This window comes from Topomyia yanbarensis, chromosome 3 (genome assembly GCF_030247195.1).
Source record: "Topomyia yanbarensis strain Yona2022 chromosome 3, ASM3024719v1, whole genome shotgun sequence".
In the NCBI taxonomy this organism is placed as follows: Eukaryota; Metazoa; Arthropoda; class Insecta; order Diptera; family Culicidae; genus Topomyia; species Topomyia yanbarensis.
This window is the reverse complement of record NC_080672.1, coordinates 366,644,683-366,667,367: the sequence shown is the minus strand read 5'-3', so window position 1 is coordinate 366,667,367 and position 22,685 is coordinate 366,644,683. Positions and strand designations below refer to the sequence as shown.

The window sequence follows — 22,685 nt, the reverse complement described above, 5'->3', positions numbered from 1 at the left end:
TTGGCATTGATATTTAATGATAATAATATTCATCTAAACCATTGTTACTGTTATATTATTAAGCTAAATGTCGCAATTCTGATACAACCTAGGACTAGCTGGTTTACCCAAACCCATAGGGATTTCTATGTTTGGAGTTTCACCTTTCTTTGCCAGTCGGTAGATATTATTGTGACCTGGTTTCATTTTTACTGGTATTTTTGGATTGATCTTTCCAGTTTCTCTCTGAATAAACTCCCGCAATAGTGGAGGCATGTCAGTTTCTGTAGCGATAATACGTTCTGATCTTTCCACTGTCCGACAGTAGGATTCCTCTTCATGTTTAGACAGTAATCGATAGTCAGCTTTGTAGGAAACACTATCGATTACGACCAGTTTCGGGTAGGTGCGGCCACGAAACGTTTTCTCCATCGTGACTTTCACTTTGCGAATTTCCTACAAGTGTCAAAAATCGAATATAGCATTTATAGATTTTATTGATTTTGATGATCACAGAGGTTAGAATAATTTGATAAAATTTCCAAAATTAAAAACCTACTTGATTTGGAAGCGCCTCAACCTTTACAATCCGCATGTAACTGGGCTCCGGGTACCGCTCGAACATGCTTCTGACGACCACTCGACCGACCCCAAAGTTTTTCAAGTTACCCACAATTTCCCATAGTGGTTTACCTTTGAAATCTGTTGTACGACCAATGTACTTGATGACTGACATGATGGAGCTATATTTCGGTCTAAATCTTCCTTGATTGCTCTACCAAGTTATGTAAAATCGTAACCATTTGTTTAGCAAACGTGAATGATAATGATGCAGTTTCATTTATTCGGCAATGTAAATATGTCAAATGATACCCAACTGGCGGATTTCAGAAACGATCATCAGTTAAATATGAAGTGACTTTAACGGTTGTCACAGGGTGGCTCAAAACGACACTAGAAGAGCGCGAAAATACCACTTCTGAAGCGTGTTACAAAATTTTTCCGGATAGAATTTTACAGTAGCATTTACCCTACAAACAATCATAAAACAATAAATATAATAGTTAGTTTCTACTTTGTTCGATGCAACGTTCTCGCAGTTGATTTACAATGAAATTGCATGTAATACTACTTTCACACTACAGAGATAAAACGATTGTATGTCGTTTCCCGGAATACCATTTCCCGGAATGCCATTTCCCGGAATGTACTACTTCCCGGAATATCATTTCCCAGAATATCCCATTTCCCGGAATATCGTTTCCCGGAATGTACCATTTCCCGGAATACCATTTCCCGGAACGCACTTTTTGCGGCAATTTGTTATACTATTGAAATCAGAAGTACTTTGAGAACATTTGCATTTAGAACTATGTTGATACTCAAATATTTGTTTGGTTCCTATCACAGCTTGTCTTTGCTCGCTGATCATATTAATGAATTTGAAAATCTATTTCTCATGCATATTTAATTTTCTTTGAACTCATTATCAATCAATCGAAGGTCCAGAAAATAGCTTATGCTAAAAAGAAGGCGATATCAAAGAAAGTCGTAACTTAATTTAAAATTAATAGCATTTCAAAAATATGCTGCGAAAATTTTAAAGAAGGCAAATTCATTTCATTGTATTTATTGTATTTGAATCAATGAAGTTCTAAAATTATTTCCATTGATTTGTTATTGTTCCCAAGAAGGCTAATTCACATAGAAATTTTTAATACGAAGTGAAATTTAAAATAATTGAAGGCGTTTTCAATGCACTGTTACTGTAAACAAATATTAGTGAGAATAAAAATCAATGAAAGTCCAAGAGTATTTCCAGAGAAACTTCATATAGATTAAAATAATATTCTACAGAAATTTCCAAAGAAAAATGCATATTTATAAGAAGGCAGCATCTCAGACAAATACATTCACAATCTATAAAATTTCAAAGGTTCCAGGAATATCTATGACTAAATTTTAGGAAATGTTTTTATTTTTTCATTACCTTTTACCTAATCATAGTGAAAATCAAACAACGTATTCAGGGCATTTTTAGAGTACTGTGATTGGTTATCATAAAAATGTTGCCAACGGTGTGGAAAAAACTGCCTTTTCAATTTCAAAGATGGCCGCATTTCAAGGCGTTCTAAATTGATCGTTACGAATTTACACTATCTCCTAGTGTCAAAAACTAGTTTTTTCGATTCCTTAGAACGATAGCAAATAACTTACGTAGGATTTTTTTTTCGCTATTTTAATTTTACGCGAATCGCTGAAAATATCATTACAATCAGCACCCCATCATTTATAGAATATCTATCCGTTTTTCAATTTCATTGCTTTCGTTTCTCTTAGTCTTAAATTTGCTGAAAATTGCAAAGAAAATCGATACAGACATCATTTATTAACTAAAATCCTTCGTACGTCGCTGGAGAAAATAATAGACCTTTCTCGTCCGACCTAACCCCCTTTTTTCTTATTTTTATTCAAAAGACTACACATTTTTAAAAATATTTCCGCTGAAATGAGACTTTTTAGAGCTATCGTGATTTTTTAATGATTTTTTTAAATTTGAAAAATGCAAGAATGTTGAGTATTTTTTTCACCTTTGCAAGAATGGTGGGACTCAAAATATGTGTTTGGGCAGCACTGTTTTGTATATTTTTGCTTGGCTTCCTGGCAACGCGGCAAATGAAGTGGTACTCACCACCGGTACAAAGTTCATTGTTTATGTAAACAAACTAAAGTGAACCTCTCGGTGGAGAAGGTTGCATGGTAATGTTTAACCTCACTTTTTTGACAGTTCAAAGAGATTGTTTACATGATCTTGGAATTTTTGTTGATTCGATCATAGTATGAGAAACTTGGTTTGGTTCGCTGCCAAATGTTAACACTTTCCCAACAAGGTCGCTCAGGTGTATTTTTTAATTGATGTCGGCATCATACATTGTTCCGTTAAATTTAACATTTTTACTTTTCTTGTACATGATTCATTGAAGAAGCAAGGAATTTCTAGCCAAACATTTGAAAAAGGCCTACTGCCAAATGCAAACAAATCGAATTTTGATGTTCTCTATTAAAATTCTGGGACAGAACCTGTGGATAGATGTTTTCTTTTTATTTTTTCTGTTCATTTTATCTCTTGTGTTGCATAGCCACTCTTTCTTCCTCACATATTTTAAATGGACTGGCTACATTCGACAGTCCCCCCTGACTGCATTTGACGGTTCCCTTTGGCTGCATTTGCCTGCTCCCCCTGGCTACAATTGACATTAGGTTTTTTTGTATCCACACGTTCCGTCCCAGTTAAAAACTATCTATCTGGCCATGTACATAAACATAACGCAACAATGGATTATGAAGAATTTTGATAATGATTTTATAACAAATTATAAAAGAGCCCGGCTGATATAAAAGTCCTAACTAGCAATACACTTATTATAAAATTATTATAAAGGATTATTGTAACTGATTCCAAAAGGATTATAAAGGCAGTGAAATACGTACTCAATGAATTAAGGGGTGTGTCTGATGTAAACAATATGCGCAATCAAACTAAATAAAACAGTATTCAATTTTTAAATAGAATTATAATGAATTCGACCAAAACTTCTTTTGCCTTTTTCTCATTTTCAAATGTTTGGGTAGAATTTAGATTATTTTATCGTTGTTGCGATCGATTTCGTTTGGTTTGTTTTGTTCACAATGTTAGTCGCGCAAGTTAGACAATGTTTCGCCCTGTCCGGCACCGAGTCAACCGATGGTCCAACCTGCGCCGCACTCGTCTGTCGCTATGTCAGTGGCAGGGACTTGGATTAAAGGCCAAAATTTCAGCTACGGTTGGTGGTGTTGCTGCAATCGGTTTGCCTTCAGCCACGTTGGACATTCGGCTAACGGGAATATTCAGCGGTTCCGATTCGAAGGAAGCAGCGCCAGTAGCAGACTGCTTCGGTTCAGCAATACGCTCCGGTATCGGACGAAGCTAACACTCCGACAGGACGAAGGTTTCAACAAGGGGCTCAGGAATAAGTAGCAGAGTCCTTGCACTTCCTGCTTGTCGAGTGAACAATTCTGACGAAACCACTGCCGCTCTCGCCAAGTTTGATCACCGTAATAAGTGCGACGTCAGCGGTATAGTGCCAGGATTAGTCGAAAACAGTGCCAGGACTGTTTTCGACAGTGACTTGCCAAGAGTTACAAGATTAAATAGCAGGGCGTTTTCAAAGTGACCATAGTATAACGTAGAGGCTTTAGCCAGATGATTTATTCAGCAGAATAAGATAGCAAAATTACCCAAAACATAAGACCTGGCTGCCGAAGTGAATCCACACACATCATCACCTACAGAGGCAAGCAATATTGGAACGCAGCGAAATTCCTCACAATGAATTGATCTAGTTAGGTGAAATTCCAGGAAGTACAATTTTCAAAGCATAATTTAGTCGACCGAAATTGTAGTCCTCAGTCGAGAGAGAGAGAGAGAGACTGATAGAGTAGCAGCAGCTAGGAATTTTCTTTCGAATGCTAGCAGCGGTTTCGCGTATCCTGCACTAAGTAGAGAGCGTTAAGACAGATCTCCGAAACATGTCAAGTGCTATCAGATGAGAAAAATCGTCGCATCTATGACCAGTACGACAAGGACGGTCTGCTGACCAACGGTTCCGTCCGGTACCACCATAACACACGGCACCGGCGACACATATATATTCACAACATACTAACACAGAGAACAGACGTCCATCTTCAGCATTCAACTTGTGTAAAATCTCTAACGGTTTCGAAGGTAGTTTGGATATCTAAACCAGGTGCGCTACTGTCGTCATGTTTTTTGTGGCTGAGTGCGACAGAATTGACAGCGGTTATTCCTCTACCCAGTCAAACTAGTCCGGGACCGATTCGGACTTCCAGCATGAATTCCAGCTCAAATGCGTCAACCGATAGAGTCGGAATCGGTTGTTTTCTTTGAGCTAGATTCCATGCTGAATCCATCCAGGATTTCGAACCGGTTCCGGAATCGATTTGACGGATAGTTGGGATAGGTTGGTGTGGCGGCGCAAGTGTTTTTCATATATTAATTCAAATGTTTACACACGTTTTTTAAATATTTTTGTTCGATCATGGATGTCTGTTCTCTGTGATACTAATTACTTATCCTTCCGAAAAAGTAAATAAATTGACTATGCAATTTATCATTCGCTGCCTAGTTATTTCCTGCCAATTTGAACAAGACAGCAGTTGCAGAAAGCTTTATTGCGGTGCAAAAATGATGGCAACTCGGGATATAATATAAATTTACATATAATTTCTCCTCACTGATATTCTTCCAGAATGTATAATGCTCTGCATTCTTATCACTCCTATCAAATCCTTCTTACTCCTTATCGTCAGTGCCGAGTACTGTTTTGCATTTGCCGGCTAAATCAACGACAATGCGATAATCGTCAATCGACGAAACTTTTGCTGTAATGGAACTTGAACACGAATAATAAATAATTATTCCATTCGAAAGCGATGTTGTCCTCATGTTTGCAGCTATCATACGGTGGTAGGCTTTCTGACCAATGGAAACGTTTTTCGGTATGGGCATTGAACGATCATTTCAACAACTTATCATCGACCGAATTCGTTACCTATAAAGTTCAGGTAAGCTTCACCACCTAAAAATGAGTAATCAATCGGATCATCTTGTTAGGACTTAACCCACGAGCAAACAAACAAATGTGTACAAATCCTTATCCATCATCCAGAAAGCAATCGTTTTATAGCCCAATGCTTGATCTTACGATTCAGCATATGCCACCGGGTTTTGCATCCAGCGCCGATTGGTCAACGTATGAACCAGGGGTGACATTACGCATCTCGAAACGAAAGGTTTATTGTATTCAAGCTTGTGTGAAAAGGTCGATTCGAATTGGTTGCATAATGTGGCACCAGGTTCCCATTATTCCAATCCTCATCCCTCTTGAGTTGATAGTCTTCCAAAGAGCAAATTTTAAATTTTAAAAGTCCATGTAAACAAGTCTTAGGTAAACAAGCACACTGAACTGTCAGAAAAGTGTGGTTATACATTTTCATGCAATGCTCTATGTTTTTGACAGGTATTGCTTGTGGCACTAAAAACTGGATTCTAACCGCACTGCGCACTTACCATTCTTCCATTAAATTCTTCTCATAGACCGGTTAGTTCGACTGGTCTGTCTATGAAAGTACCATCTCTATCACTTGAAATACATGTTGTTTGACAGCTCGCAGTTTTGAGATCACTCGCACTTTAAAAGTGCGGAGTCCAGGTTGGTGGGAAGTGCGCAATATATGAATGAATCATTTCAGCATCAGTGATGCCAGGTCTATTTAAACAATAGCCTGCAGTGAAAATATAAAAGTCTGCAGATTGCTACAAAAATTTTCAATAAATTTGACATAGAAATGTAGTATGTATATATTTTAAATGATCAAAAATGTTAAAGGCTTGTGTATAAATTGGCTGGCATAGGCTTTGTTCTGCAAAATATTTGTAATCTGCAAAACATCTGCAGTGAAAATGCAAAATCTGCAGATTTACTAATATATATATATATGCAGATCTGGCATCTTTTTAGTATTCCCCACAGTAAATTCATCCAAATGGTGTAAAAATACGGGGAAACAAGGCAAGATAGGTATTCAGAATATGAGGTTAAATGAGCAGCTTGCACTATTTTTGATTTTTTCAATAGTTAGAGGTACCAAATCATCGCGGCAATCGGCAGTAACGAATTGGGGATAAAAAAGGAAGCATCCTATCATATAAAATTTTTTGACGAGAAAGGTCTATTTAGAATATGCTGTGAATATTTCAAAGCTCGTGGTTTGAAGTGGATTTGAAAAAAAACGCATTTGAAGTTTTTAGTACGCTTGGAGTTTACATAAAAACGATAGAACAGAATTAATAATATATACAATTAGGTATTCTGTTCGCCTTCCATTTTCTGTTATATCATTTTATTTCAATAACAAAATTTACAAATCTTAAAAATTCTACGGTGGTGTATTACGCTTTTCACCGAAGATTACCACTCGAAGGAATCGATTGAAAATAGTAAGAGAATTGAAAATATACCATTTTAACTGAATCCGCAAAATTTGGAACAAATATGAGGCAAAATATAGGGCCTGTTAGTCAGGAATTAGACGGTCATAAATTTATGGAATTTATTCACCCTTTCACTACCTGCGGTGGGAAAATTGGAAGGCATTTGTTTCTATTTTGATACCCATTTAATTCATTGATATCCCATCCATTTGGATGCTTTTTATTCCCCACTTGATTTTTTTTAAATCCTTCCAGGTTTCTTTTTGGTTCAAAATCAAAAATCGTTCGTAAGCTGTTCATATAGTGATCAATTTAAATAAATTTTCTTAACATCGCGGAATCGAAAAGATTAAATCTTTAGAATGAGTTTTATAATCTGCTGCAATTTGAAATTAAAATATTATCACCTTCTCCGGTGAGAAGGAAAAAATCAAATAAACTTTATCCGGAAAATTTATTCTCACGCAATTTGTGGAGACGGAGAATATATTTTATATCTTAGCTCGGAAAAGTTGGAAATCGGATAAGCCTCTTCTTGCGTGAGTGAGAGAGAATTACAATGCCTGACCACAATAACCACTCAAGATAAAAAAATTGAAAATATTTTCAAACAACTTTTCATGCTCTAAAGTAGGTAAAATCTCCTAGAACACAATTAGCTGCATAGAAGGTCTTCTAAAAATAAGTTTGGTCGGTGACGTACGAGTTTTTTTATTTTCCGGGAAATGGTATTCCGCGAAATGGTTTTTCCGGGAAATAATACATTCCGGGAGATAGTTTTCCGGGAAATGATACATACCGGGAAATGGTTTTCCGGGAAATGATACATTCTGGGAAACGATATTCCGGGATATGGTACATTCCGGGAAATAGTTTTCCGGGAAATGGTATACCGGGAAATGACGTACAACCAGATAAAACATGTTATAATAATTGGGTCATTAAGCTATATATAGTTTTCCGTTCCATTCGATAAATTTCCAATCCAATATACATAATATAACATGATTTCAAAAATAATTTCGTTGTAATACGTAAAAACGATTTTTTTGTTTTTTAAAATAAATCTAATGTAAACTTGGCAACCATACATAGGAAAACAGCGGTTGTTTACATCTGGCCTATCAGGACAACACCCAAAATAAAAAAAAACTATATGCAATGTATGGTGTTTATGTCAAATAAAAATAACCCTGTGGAAAAACCGAGAAAACATGCCTTATTTTTTTCTGACAGGGCATCATTTGTCGTGAAATTCGATATGTCAAACCCTTCCTATAGTGTCAAATCCAGACTGTCAACATATTCCTTTATTTTAAATTTTAATATTATTTTCACGTTTCCTGAGTTGGAAAAAAATATTGTTGCAATCACGAAAATCAGCTTTATCGATGTAAGTAATAAAAAACGACTTTTTTTTCTCATTTAATGACCCAATTGGCATCAAGAAAAATGTCATGAAGATAGCGTTAAAACACGTTTTAACTAGTGGTGTGAACGTAGTATAACAATCAATTTCACTGTTTAGCAAAAAACTGATACATTAAATTCACATCAAATTTTGCTGCTTCAGAGAGTTCACATTACGAGTTGAAACGTGTTTTAACGCGATCTTGATGACACTTTTCTGGTGCTGATTATTATAACATGTTTTAATTGTGTAGTGTGAACGTACCCAAGTAACCATAAGCATTAAGCCATTGCACTATATTGGCTACACATTTGCACTAATGTTGCATTGAAACTCCATTACAACATTAACAACGCAATAAAGCTCTATATTAGCATCAATAATGCATAACTGCACAGCCGACATATAGCATTATCGCTTGCTCTATATGCGTATATAAAGCTGATATAACGCGTACATGCTTCAAGGATCTTTAAAGCATGTAAGCTTCACAAGTGCATTTAATGCCATTATAGAGCAAATAAAAAGCCGATATAATGCTATTGTAATGCTGTGGGTTTATTTGTTATGCAACTTTTCTTGAAGATTATATTTGGCATATTTCATTTCAATCGAACATATGCAATATAGTCCAGGGAGCAAACGCAGCGCACTTACCGTGAAGGACGAGGCAAGGTACCTCAGTTCGAGACTTACTAAAGGTAATTTTCGTAAACATTCATATCATGTGAGAACGAAAACCCATTAAGGAAATTCGTTACAATGCATTAGAACACAGTCAATTGCGGTTTTAAACAGAACATTTTATTTTAATTTTTTTTCCTTTTTGCTCATCATACCGAAAGGAAACATAAGAAATGGTTTTAAAACCATGGCGGACAATGAGAGCCAACTGAAACTTTTTAATAGCATTAGTAGTGCCAATATAAGGCTTTCAAATTTGACATTTGTTCGCTGGTGCTATATAATAACATTAGTACTGCAGAAACGAGCTGTCAATCTCTGCACAGTAACAACACTATATTTCGCCTTTTCTGGCATACTACCAGCATTATATAAGTATTTAGGGCTTCACGGCTTTTTAGGACAGCTTTATATGTGGATCTAAAACAGATATTACACAGCAAAAAGAATTGTAATAATTGTCGATGCGATATCCATTGATGCACATCAAATTAAGACGTAATGATAAATAGATTGCAATATTGTACGATTTTAGATGCAATTATACTTGGATCACCTAATATCATATGCAAACAACGCTCATAGAATATTGCATCTTTTTCACTAGATATTGCATTCAAGTTGAGATAATATTGTGATGAAAAAGATGTACAAAATGTTTCAGTTAAAAGCGTGTAATATCAATCTGATGGAAGTTTGTTCCGTTGTGACGCGTGATATTGTTTATTTGCAAATGTATGTTATTACACGATTTGGTGTGATATTAGGTCTGTTCCAGTACCAGGAGAAACTGGAAGTACTCCGGAGAAAATCGTTCCTGTACTCTCTTCTTCTCTTTTTTCTTCTTCTGGTACCAAACCGGAGTAAAAAGGAGCAAAGATTTTTTGCTCCTGTTTACTCCGGAGTGACTTCCGTGTACTGGAACAAACCTATTATACTCAATACAGTGCACATCACTCTTTACACGCAAATATTGTCATATCGCACGCACCAAACTTATATTAAACAGTATAATTTTTTTTTCAGTGCGGTGATGAGCAATTTCGTCCATTTTCTCCTTCGTTATTCTAACAGTAGGATGCGAAAATTAGTTTTTCTAAATTTTGATAAAACTAGCATAAAAGTAACAAAAACTTTGATAATTAAACGCTGTGCACGATTGAATAATGAACCAACAAAATATGTTCGGCCGGAAGAATCTGAAAACTTCGTAAGTTTTTTGTGCCTTGTTTACTTTTGTATTGAGCTAATAATGCATTTTTCTAGTTTTTGGGCCGTTTATCCATTGCTGGAATACGGCCTCATTGACTGTTTGCTGGAGAATTACCGCATGAAACCCATATTAATTCATTCGACAACAGCAGTTCAGGACGTACTGGAGTTGCTCGATCGAATCAAGTTGATCTACGAGTGGAAAAATGAAAATAAACGGGAACCATCTGCTAGAGACGGGGGCGTTGACATCTATAGTCGGAACCAAGGACCCGGAGTTTATTATTCGATTGGTTAACATGAATGAGTCAGTGAAAATGCAATTATGTGCAATATTGAACAGCGAGCAAAAGAATTAAAACGAAAGCCATATCAAAGTGGAAGTAAGTAATTATAAGATTTACTGTTGCAAACCGTCCTCTATTTCCCAGCCGAAATTTGATTCAAAGTTCTGGCTGGTTTCTACTAGAACTTAGGTTAAAAGGAAACAATTTCGACTCGGAATCGATTTTTGTATTTGGGTTTAAATTTCTAATCAATTTCCGGCTAAGACAAGCAATATTCACACCTTTCCGATCCGATTCAGTACCGTGCATGGGCGCCAATATTCTTTCATATACTTCAAATGCGAGCCACACTTGTCCGGTGCACGGATTAGTATGAATGCATTTGATGTGTATGATAGAATGTTTGTGTCCGTGCACGGTACTGAACCGGCACTGAAACGGATCGGATAGGTGTAAATAGTGCTTAAGCCCTATAACAGTTCGGTCTGACTTAACACCGACCAACTCTGTTCCAGATATGTGTATGCGTGTTCAACGTGTTCTTCATGTACGGCAATGCCCTTGTTGAACGAGTACCTCGAGTAGCTACGTAAAAACTTTCACGCGTTTGAGGGCGAGTGCAAACACACCCTCCGAGAAGACAAGAATGATGTTGGCGAACTTTGCTGCTTTTTGAGGGATCTTTCAAAGTCAACTACGAATGATTTATATTGAAAATACTAAAAAAAGAGACGACACACCAGACCTTCAAGTGATTCAGGGTTTAATTAAATAATGACTGGTCGGCGGGGGACAATATCGCTACTTAGAGCGAGGTAAGCACCTAGTTTCCGAAAACAATTTAGGTACATGAAGGGTCTGCTAAATGCGCCTCTCCAGTTAAAAAAAAATACAACAAAAGCTAGTAATTCTATATAATCCATTTATTCTATAATGTGAAAAGATTAACTATAACACGGATGGTTCGAAAGTTAAGATATTTCGTAAAACTAGCTTGTCTCAATACCACAGACTAACAGGCATGGCACTATAAACAAATTCCTCCAACAAATATCGATCCGCCAATTTTCCCAAAACACTAACTCCACCTTTTATACACGGTCCCAACCTCTCATTTGCTAGTGGGTTATCCCTCAGATTTGTGAAGAATTGGCCACTAGTGGTCTATCACCCGTAAACTTGTGCTTATGTCAGCGGCGCCATCGCAAATGCGACCATAGTCCCAACGAAAAATCTCGAGGCTTTTTCTAAAAGATATATCTAACAATGAGAGATTCTCATTGTTTACTTTCTCTTCTATTAATAAATCGGTCGCTTTAACATTTACCCCTCAACTCTTTGCATAGTAACGAAGGCTACATATTAAGATTAATAATTTTAATTATCTTTATTATGTAAATTGGAAAATTGAAATCCCACATTTTGGCAATGAATCCTTTGTGCCACACACTGTCGAAGGCTTTTTCGATGTCTAGAAGAGCAACTCCAGTGGAATAGCCCTCTGAGATATTTGCCTTTATCATGTTGATGAGTAGTTAAATGTTAGTTAATTATTCAGGATTTGTTTTTATGATTATTTAATTCGACCAAGCACACAGACTCTTAGAAATGATATGCAGCCCTTTCGGGTCGGTGTGGTCTGTTCGAGTCGAATCAGATGGACATTCGGTTCGAGCAAACTTTATGGGGAATAATGGATAAATATTTCTCATGCCCTTTATAGGCAGAGATTCTTTTTGTGAAACCCTAAAATGCCTTCACTCCTATAGCTACTCAGCATAATGATAATAGAAAAAAATGAGGATTTGCCTGATCCATATCGTAATGAATACGAATATTGATTGGAACAGGGATAATCGAATTCTGTTATAAGATCAAGGTGAAACAGCACATTTGTAGGAAAAAGTATTCGCTAGTAAGGACTAATACTGCTAGTATGTCTACCGTATCCATTAGGGACCATTCATAAATTACGTAATGCTTTTAGGGGAGAGGGGGTACGACAAATTGCTACATGTTGTGACATATGGGTGAGGGGGAGTAAGCTAGAACGTTACGTAACATGTTTTCACTGAAGAAAAAAAAATTGTTCAAAGAATTTGTTACGTAATAGGGGAGGGGGTATAGAGAAATTTGTGACAATTTGTTACATGGGGGGAGGGGGGAGTCAATTTTGGGCCATTTTTTGCGTTACGTAATTTATGCTTGGTCCCTTAATAGTCGGTTGATCCGCTTCGGACCTAGGAGACAAAAAGGAGATTAAGAAGAGTCAGAAACGGATTCAATGCGAAATTTTGCAAGGCGATGGTAGGATGATTTTCCATAGAATTGAGCAGACTAGATGACACTACATTGCACGCTCTGTGCAACAAACTTGTGCCAAACAGTAGATATGTAGGTATGTAAGTTCGTATGTATGAATGTATGCCTGTATGTATGGATGTGTATAGGAGCAATGTATCCCTGAGCAACATGGAAGGACAGCCCTTTGAGCCGCCAAAACGTTCATGAGAAGCCGGGTGCGCGGTCATAGGTGTGACCATAAACTCGACCATAAAGCACTGCACACACTGACAAGTGCAAGGATGAGACGGTAGGTGTACAGTTAATGTACATAGGTTGCAGAAATAGGTTGTTGAGACAATCTGATTGCAGACTGGTAAATAACAATAACTGACAATAACAAATTTTATATATAACGCACGGCCTTTCTGTGATGACCCAGACATGTTGGAAGAATTAAATAATTCTTTGGGCTGAATTATTCTTGAAAAATGTTTTAGTTTTGAAAAAGACTGAATGAGTATAAAAAAGTAGCTATTAAAGAATGATTGTCGAAAAAATATAGGTAGTCTTGAGAAAGACTGTTGCTGTTGAAATACTATAGGTAAACCAGGAGCTATCAAGATTTGTGACCGGAAGGTTCAAGCCGGACTGTCGGGCGAAGAATTTTAGTTTTCGCACCAAGCATACTGGTCGTGAGGCTCCCATTATCATATCCATTGTTTCACTTTCCCAGCCCCGTGTGATTGTTGCAGTACTGTATATAAATTTACTACTGATTTATTTCGTATTTTTAACATCATGAACAGTGATATTTTATAGAACTTATATACCAAAAAATTAAAAACAAGGATATATAAATATTCAAATTTTGGATTGCGGAGAAAGGCTCGACCAAACAAAGTTCGCCTCAGAAAATCTGATCCACCTCGGACGGACAGGCAGATAGTTAACAGTAAAAACAATAATTTATATTATTTCCTTTAGTAGGGGTGGATAAATCGTGGTTTCATGCGATGCTTCAGTTCGTCGTGCGATTGTTGTTGTCCATCGCTGACAGATGGTGAATTTTCCTTACTGGTGGGAGGATCCGTGTGTTGCGTCCACTATTTGGGAAACCGTGCGAGATTTTTGCTGCAGTCCGCCATCGAATCTCGCCACAGATGATTCATCTGTACCGAGAAAACCCCAATTCTCGTTACAGCCAATATATCAGCAACAAAAGCTACAGATATAAGTCCATAACGAGAATGGGTCAGAGGGGAACTAGTGTAGATATCTACTGAGTGTATTAAGTCGTAAAGAAACGTTAAATATTGAAATTTGGGTTAAACATTGGATGGACTTAAAGAAAAGGCATATTTGGAAAAATATTTCACAAGTTGCCAGGGCGTTCCGGGATCGACATATTGGGTGATTTTCCCCGGGTTTGGAGCATGTCATTCAGTTGTGCTCTGGTTTTGCGATGATCAGCGTCAGGTCCTGAGCATGACCATACGATATGGTCGATATCTTACCACAATGACATAGGGCGCTCTCGGCAAGCCCTATGCGCGAATGATGTGCGTTTGCGTCTTGCTGTGAAACAAATAAAGTCTCTGAACAAATCAAAACTCTTAAACCAAGGTTTAAGTGAGACCTTTGGCATTATTGAATGTAGCCATCGTTCTTTGTCGCCCATGGTCCATCTCGATTGCCAGACAGAAAGGGCCTTCTGTTGAGGGATATTGAGGTATTCATTGTACGTAATCGGTCTCTCGAGAACATTTCCTTCTATGGCTCCTTTTTAGCCAATTCGTCAGCCTTTTATTTGTCCTGGATAGGACCCACACAAATGTCACCTGAAATGACTGGTTAGCCAGAGCAAAAAGATTTCTTTGTATTTCCACCAGGTAGAACGAGGTGTACTTGGTTTCATTGATTGGAGAGCATCGATTGAACTGAGATGAAAAATGAAGTATTTGTCAGAAGCTAGAACCAGCCAGCTCCGCGACATACACGCTACATGGCGTTTCCTACATGGCGCCGTGGGCTCCTAGTGAAAACAATTTAATTCTTTATGCGAAGAAAATAGTCGCCCTGAAAAGGGTGGTTTTCTCGTTGTTTCGGAAAGAAAGTATGTTTTTTCAGTTGCGTAGGCCTTCTTTTGATCTTTTTGTCATCCGGGGCAGCATTTCCTGCCAGCTCCAACACTTCGATGGCAAGATATTCACTGCTGTCAGGTAGACGGGTGCTCCGGTAGCGACACGCTCGGCGTAGTGACCCTTTCTCAGCAAACGATGGACAGGCAACTGGAGACCGGCACGAACCAAGCGGGATTTTTGCTTTTTCTTAGCCTTACCTCCTATACCGTCACCAGACGACCGTATGTTACCAGTATGAGTGTAACACACTAACATACGAATGATGCCGCACTCGCATACGACTCCGGTTTTTTACTTGGTTCAGTTTGCGTTCGAAGCGAAATAGGCTGGCCATCGAATGAAATCAGTTTACTTTCATCATCAAAGAGGAGGAGCTTCGAACAAAAACTGTTCATGATTTGCGGCTCGATGCATGTATTTAGCGGATAAAAAGATTTTCAAATTTAATTCTTGGTTGACGGTTTGATAGCGCTGATAAGGGCTAATTAGTTTTCCAAAGAATATGTTCTCTTGGTAGGTTTATTACATCACAAAATAAAATAAATCGATTTTTATAGGCCTACCTGAGGGTTTTATAATGTATATACCGAAAAATTAAAAACAAGAATATTTAAATATTTAATTGTGAAGACAGAAGCGACCAGACATTGTTCAGCTTAGAATATCTCGTTGATCTCGAAAGAACAGACGGATCGTAAACAGTAAAACAATAATAATTTATATTATTTCCTTTATATTCAGCATGATGACATCGAATTCAGTGTACGTACCCCACCTACAATAAATCTAACGATTCTTCAAATACACTGCCACCAGCTTAAATCGACGCACAACTGGCACTCTGATGCGAAACTTGATTTAATTACTGCGACCATGTGGCGTTCCAGGAACTACTTTGAACAACCAGTGTGAAATGCAACTATCTTCACTTGGATGCAACGATTAATCGATCAACAAAACGTTCCGTTACATCATGAGCCAGAATAAAATGAGCCGAACAAAAAGTCACTCTCTGGGACCATATCCTGGATTCACTGGAATGTGGTCAAATGGCCCCAAAATTAGTTTTAAGCGCTTCTCAAGCCCAGCAGCGATTCTTGAATCGTCGCATGATAAAGTTAGCGATTTGCCACTCTCTGCAACCATGTTCACGAAACTGGTCCAATGGTCTCCCAAATAGCAAAGTTTTCTTTCCAATAAAAATGTTTTGTTTTTAACAAGTTATGGATTCGTCGAACATACCAAATTTATAAAAATATACTAGCTTTAATGTAAGATATAGCTGACAAGTTTTTCATATCACACCGCATTTTATACTTTTGGAGCGACTTGTCTATTTCATTCAGAGGCGAAATTAACGCCGGATAACACATTGGCCACAGAAATGCTTGATATGATCTGTAGCTTTTTCAAAACTCAATATGATTGGATTAAAAATCGCCAGTTTATTATTCGTATATTGTTATTATGCGAGCCAAATTTGATAGGTTACTTCTTGTATGAATCAAACGATTTTAATGGCGCATATAATAATATATTGAAGCGTTAGGGTGCGAAATTTTCATCCAAAAATAATGAGATTGACAAAATTACAAAAGACCTTATCAAGTGTTTTTGGAGCAAAATTTTATTCTGCGTTTATTTCGCAACTGGCTATACGTTGTTCCCATTTACATCGTTCGCCATTACATCGTTGGCCGTTACGTCATTTGCCATTACATCATTCGACATTATGTCGTTCGTCATCACATCGTTCGCCATAACATCGAGTACAATGCATCATTCTTGAACACATCCTTTTCATTACATCATTTTGCTTACGTCGTTCCACATACCATGCAATCGTGTAATATCACACTACTCTATCTAAAGAGCGATGTGCAGCGATTTTGATGTGATATCACAAGATTTTTTTTGCTGTGTAGGCTACGTTATAATGCTTATTGGTTACTTGGGTAGTATAAGATACAGAACCACCCCGCTTTTTCACTGTAAAAGTCGATTTTACATTGCAATTTACTATTGCATTTTATTGTTTTTGTATTGTAGCATAACACTAGAATTTACTTTAAATTATTGTAAAATTACTCCACTGTCACAGTGAAAATCATGGTTTTGTTACTGTACATTTCTATTCGGGTTAACAGTAAAAGATTTTAACATTTCGTTTTAATTTTTACCTGGTGCTACACCGGTGAAGTGCAAAAAAAAGAGACAGACATTACACCCAAGTTTGAATGGGTGTTGCACCGACTACATCAGTGTAGTGCACTGTCAAAATTCAATATTAATTCTTCAAAAGGGCTAATGAGATTTTTGTAAACAAACTTGTTTCGCTCAATGTTCCGCTGCCGAGTTGAATTTAATGAAAGATACACATGAATCAACATCTTTCCCCTTGGTACAATCAATTTCAAATATTTTCTGTGTTGAAATTATAACAAATTAAAAGAAATCAGCAAAACAAAAGTTTGTTTGCAAATCTTATTAGCTCTGTTCAAAAGCTGATACGGACTTATAATGGATTTTCTACGAAAATATAAAAACGTGAATTTAGCCACACGAGTTATGATTTTTGACAGTTATCCCAGCAAAAGAATGGGGATCAAGGTAGTTTAACGGCAAGTCGCAGTATTTCAACTTTATAAAAAAAAATTTATTGTTGTTTGTACAAAAATGTGTTCGATTACGTATTTTTAACGTCAGCTGCGTCGAAAAAAATAAAAAAACAGCATATAGCTTAATGATCCGATGCGATATGTAATACAGACGCTCAGACTGGGTAAACTGAGTCCAGTAACGTTTAAGACGTGGCTTGAATTTTAAACTAAAAAGAACACCCGCCCAACCTGCTGCTGGGGATAGTAAGTTCTAGTTTTAAAATTTTACTTAATTCGGTATAAAACTATCAAAATTATGAAGCTAAAAATGAACCACTCCAGAACGTGTCATTAGGTTGTTACTTGACTCCAAATAAGTTTCCACAATCTATCAAACCAGAGTGTATGTGCTGAATACTATCTATAAATTGAAAACTCCGTTCTAAACGTGTTTAAGATTAAGCAACAAAGAGAACGGCAGCATATACCAGTTCTAAAGTTTTAAACTGTTCGAAATAATACATGAAACGCTCTGCTGGAGACGTGATTATTTCCGTTCTAATTATAATTCCATGATAAAATACTATGCTGCTGAATATGCTCTAGGGAATTTGATTGTTACAAAATACTAATGCTTGAAAACCTGTGACGACAATATAAACATTTCAGAGCTTTCTCTTGGCCAGATGACATTACTTTTGGGTTAACTACCAAGAATCACAACATTTTGAAAACAAATCAAAACTGAAACTGCTCTTACATGACTCAATCTCGTCGCCCACCTAAATCTCCAATAAACCGCCGCCTCTCAGTAGGCATAAATCAAGTTTAGTCCGCATCGCGTGTATTTGAAATATGAAACGTGTATGTCAGTAGGCTCATTACCAACAGTAACAATAATAATTCGGCTTAAGGTGAAGATATGTGGAAGCCAGTAACGCACACTTGTTGCTAGGCACCGACTCGCTTGTTTGCATTGAGAAAAAATGGAATTCGAAGTGATAATTCAAACGCACAAACGAGAATTTTCATACATTTTCCTTCGGTCATCTGCACAGTGGCAGAAAATTTGAAGTTTTGTTAGTAAACAATTAATGTTTCGCGGGTATTTTTACAGTGGTGTGTGATTAAAGTGCATTTGAAAATGTGCTATAAAATTGAGAAGAAAAATAAGAGTGTTTCGAAAAGAAACCCCAAGTGAAGAGGAGTGATATTTTTGCACAAAATAAGAACTACAGATGGCTTTCCGTCAAAAACTCGGGTTGATTGTATAGGAAAATGTTCTAGCTTCCTCAAGTAGCAGTTTCGTGGAACACCGGCAAGGTTAGTGTGTTGAAAAACGTATTTTTATATTTGCTCATGTCAGATGCATGGTTAAGCAGGGTGGAGGGGTGTGTGTGGCGTAGGAGCCATGTTATGGCTCGCTTGTATAATGTCCTTAAGGACATTATACAAGCGAGCCACAGCATAGCTCCTACGCCGCACACAAATATAAAAATACGTTTGGTAATTGTTCCGAATCGCGGCTTTTTCGAAAAGAGGGTTAATTTCTTTTGGAAATGGTTGTAAATGGCCTATTTTATAACAAGCAATGAAAAAAATTCGGGGGGAAAGCTTAAAAGTAGTTTAAACTGGAAAAATAAGTTGTTCCCACTTACCTTTCTAACAATGGCATTGCTCTTGAGAAAGTGACGTTAAGGGTGAAGGTAGTGTGATGCGGCTTTGCCGCATTGTCGAGTCCAAGGATTCGAAGCGGCGCAAAGCCGCTGAGAAACCGACGGACGAGGTGATTTTGATCTTACTATCGAAGGGTGCAATCAAACCTGTAATCCACTCGTTTGCCCGGTATACTCAAACATAGGGGCTATCCCTAGTTTAGTCGCTGTCGCTCAGTCGGACAGCATGACAAAAAGCGATGTGGCGTAGCCACATTAGGCATTGACAATGTTTTATTTAGTAACAATAGGATAGTATTTATTTACAAAAATAAAATGTTGTCAGTGCCGAATGTGGCTACGCCACATCGCTTCATTCAAGTGTTGTCCGACTTCGCTGCCGCTCAGTCGGACTTAAACTAGGGATAGCCCCTATGTTTGAGTATACCGGGCAAATGAGTAGATTACAGGTTTGATTCACCCTTCGATAGCAAGATCAAAAACACGTCGTCCGTCGGCTTCTCGGCGGCTTTGCGCCGCTTCGAATCTTTGAATTCGACTATGCGGCAAAGCCGCATCACACTACCTTCACCCTTAACGTCACTTTCTCATGAGCAATGCCATTGTTAGTAAAGTAAGTGGGAACAACTTATTTTTCCAGTTTAAACTACTTTAAAGCTTTCCCCCCGAATTTTTTTCATTGCTTGTTATAAAATAAGCCATTTAGAACCATTTCCAAAAGAAATTAACCCTCTTTTCGAAACTTTCGATTCGGAACAATTACCATACGTTTCTCAATACACTAACCTTGCCGGTGTACCACGAAACTGCTACTTGAGGAAGCTAAAAAATTTCCTATACAATCTATCCGAGTTTTTGACGGAATTCCATCTGTAGCTCTGATTTGGGCGAAAATATCAGCCCTCTTTTCACCTGGGGTTTCTTTTCGAAACACTTATTTTTCTTTTTCTCATTTTCAGAACGCTTTTAACAATTGCACTTTTATCAAACACCACTGAAAAAACACCCGCGAAACTTTAATCGTTTACTAACTAAACTTCAAATTTTCTGCCAATATGCAGATGACCGTAGGAAAATGTCCGTAAACTCTCATTTGTGCGTTTGAATTTTCACTTCGAATTCCCTTTTTTCTCAATGTTAACAAGCGCGTCGGTGCCTCGCAACAAGCGTGCGTTCCTGGCTTCCACATACCTTCACCTTAAACACTGTTATGATTTAAATAAAATAGGCTTATCATGGCTAGCTCCCAAAATGGACGGGCCATGTTCGGGTCTCCTTTACGTCCGGATCACCAAACCGCCCAAAATGCCGTGTCATGCATATATTATCAAAGGTGCAAGAGAGGTGTTAGGGAAATTGTGCAGACTTACCCGATGCATGACGTGGATTCCTATCGGGTAGCGCCATTTGCTAGGAGGTCGCGCGCTTTCACGCCGAGACCGGATTGCACCCACCGGAAAGCTTAACCCCTTTTTCGACACTACCACGCGGTTTCATTCCGGCTGTTGTTTTCACGGATAGTGTTGCGGACACGTTCGCGCTTTCGCATAGCCCGGAATAGTAAAGTTCACGTAGCGTACTTTCACGCCGGGACCTGGTTGCCCGAATTGGCAAATTTAGTCCCCTTTTGACACTACCACGCGGTTTCACTCCCGATGCCTTAATCTTCACGGATCGTGTTACGGATACGTCGGCCTTCTCGCACAATCTGGAAAGTTTCAAATTCACGCCGCGCATCCGCACACCGGGACCTGATTTTGTCAGCTGGCCCCCTCTATTCGACACGAACACGCGGTTTCACTGCGGTCACCTTCTCTTTCCCGTATCGTGTTACGGACACGTCCGCATTCTCGCGCCGCCAGGAAAATAAGAGCCTTCCACCGAACACGAGGTTCTTTTCTGCTTTTTTCCTCTCTTTTGTTGACGTTTTCCAATCATTGTTGCCAACCATTGACTTTTGCGCGCAGTGTGCATTTATCTTCAGTCATGATTTGTGTGGCTGTGTATACCTGCACGTTCCCTATAAATACAGTAAAAACCCGTTTTTATCAACGTGGTAAATTTTAGGCTGATAAAATGGGGACATATATTTTTCTTTCTTTTTAAGAAACTGAAGCTGTTAAAATATTCTTTTTTGGTCCCTAGACATGGCCTCAAAACCTTTCCTGATTATTTAGCTTATACTTCGCTTAAGAAGAAGCTCAAAACTTAAAAAAAATATTTTTTTTGCTTATTTCAGATTTCTAAGATAAGAAAAATCAAGAAAGAATTTACTCGAATTCAACTTGGTTCGTCGTTGCTAGAGCCCATCAAACTATCAACTATCAATTTTCATATGAAGCTGATAAAATCGGGGGCTGATAAAATCGGGTCTTCGCTGTATCTCATATTGTACCAAATTTAACTTAAATAATTACTAATGTAACAACACACTTCAACCCAATGCACGCTCAAACATAAAACTGAATTATTTTATCTCAATTAGCAAACTCACAAGCAGCACACACACCCGTCGCATCCTGTAGTGTAAAACTCGCGCAGCGCACGATAAGCTTTCCACACAGCAAAAAACGGATGCAAGTTTTACACAGCTCAACTGTGTGCGGGTTGCAGAAATGCCATAGCAGTTATAGCATACTGTACTCTCTGGACGATGTAGTCATGATGTTGCTCGTTTGGAATGCCAGCATCGATCGACTCAAACAGACTTGCGTCACCTCTAATTATAATCCTCGTGGTATTTGATTGAGTCGCTAAGTGTTCCCTATTGACGGCTCTGCCCAGAATAGACTGCATCATATATGGGAGATTTCACGCTTCTGATATCTATTCATTTTTCGGATTATTCAATAGTGTACTATTGAAATGCATAAATTATATAGCCATAGGACATAATTTCAGTTAATTTCGAATTTAAATTTTTGTGGTACAAAGACGGAAATCCATTCACAAATAACAGAAATATTAGCGTTGAAAATAGTGACGCATAGACGTGACATCGTTTGATTTTGAATTATAGAATGACACCCAGTCCCAGATAGTGCAGTAAGACAATGTAAAAAACAAATCATTCTGTTAAATATAATGGAAGTTATTAATGTTCAAAAACTGATGCGGCTGCCACAGCTGATATTTTGAAACGGATCCCCAAAACTGAAAGCCCTTATTTATTCTACATTATGAAATTAATTCTTTTTGCATACAAATGGCATCAAATGGAGGAACATCCAAACACATTATCCACAGTACAGCTCTCGCTAGAACCGAAACGAGCACAGCTATTTTTTGATAAAAGATTGCCAGATCCTGAAAAGATTTGGAAGACTTCTCCGCGTAAGATAATTGACTTAGC

The 22,685-nt window shown here is 37.8% G+C and overlaps 1 protein-coding gene and 1 long non-coding RNA gene across 2 annotated transcripts; one reads left to right on the top strand and one right to left on the bottom strand.

Annotated features, from left to right (window-relative positions):
• Window positions 1-34: 34 nt before the first annotated feature.
• Window positions 35-832, bottom strand: LOC131691439 (uncharacterized). Its single transcript, XM_058977830.1, has 2 exons — window positions 539-832; window positions 35-435 (listed from the first exon to the last, which is right to left on the bottom strand). Exons 1-2 carry the CDS (start codon window positions 713-715, stop codon window positions 64-66), a joined length of 549 nt encoding a protein of 182 aa, XP_058833813.1. The 5' UTR covers window positions 716-832; the 3' UTR covers window positions 35-63.
• Window positions 833-10,168: 9,336 nt separating this feature from the next.
• LOC131691718 (uncharacterized) lies at window positions 10,169-16,290 on the top strand. Its single transcript, XR_009305838.1, has 4 exons — window positions 10,169-10,341; window positions 10,398-10,726; window positions 11,146-11,445; window positions 15,799-16,290. It is a non-coding gene; the product is annotated as an uncharacterized LOC131691718 (long non-coding RNA).
• The last annotated feature ends 6,395 nt before the right edge of the window (window positions 16,291-22,685 follow it).

Bases quoted from the DNA above. Each gene is read 5' to 3' on its own strand.
- LOC131691439 (XM_058977830.1), bottom strand. From the start codon at position 715: ATGTCAGTCATCAAGTACATTGGTCGTACAACAGATTTCAAAGGTAAA. The intron at 436-538 runs GTAGGTTTTTAA...TGACACTTGTAG, and splicing joins TTGAGGCGCTTCCAAATCAA to GAAATTCGCAAAGTGAAAGT.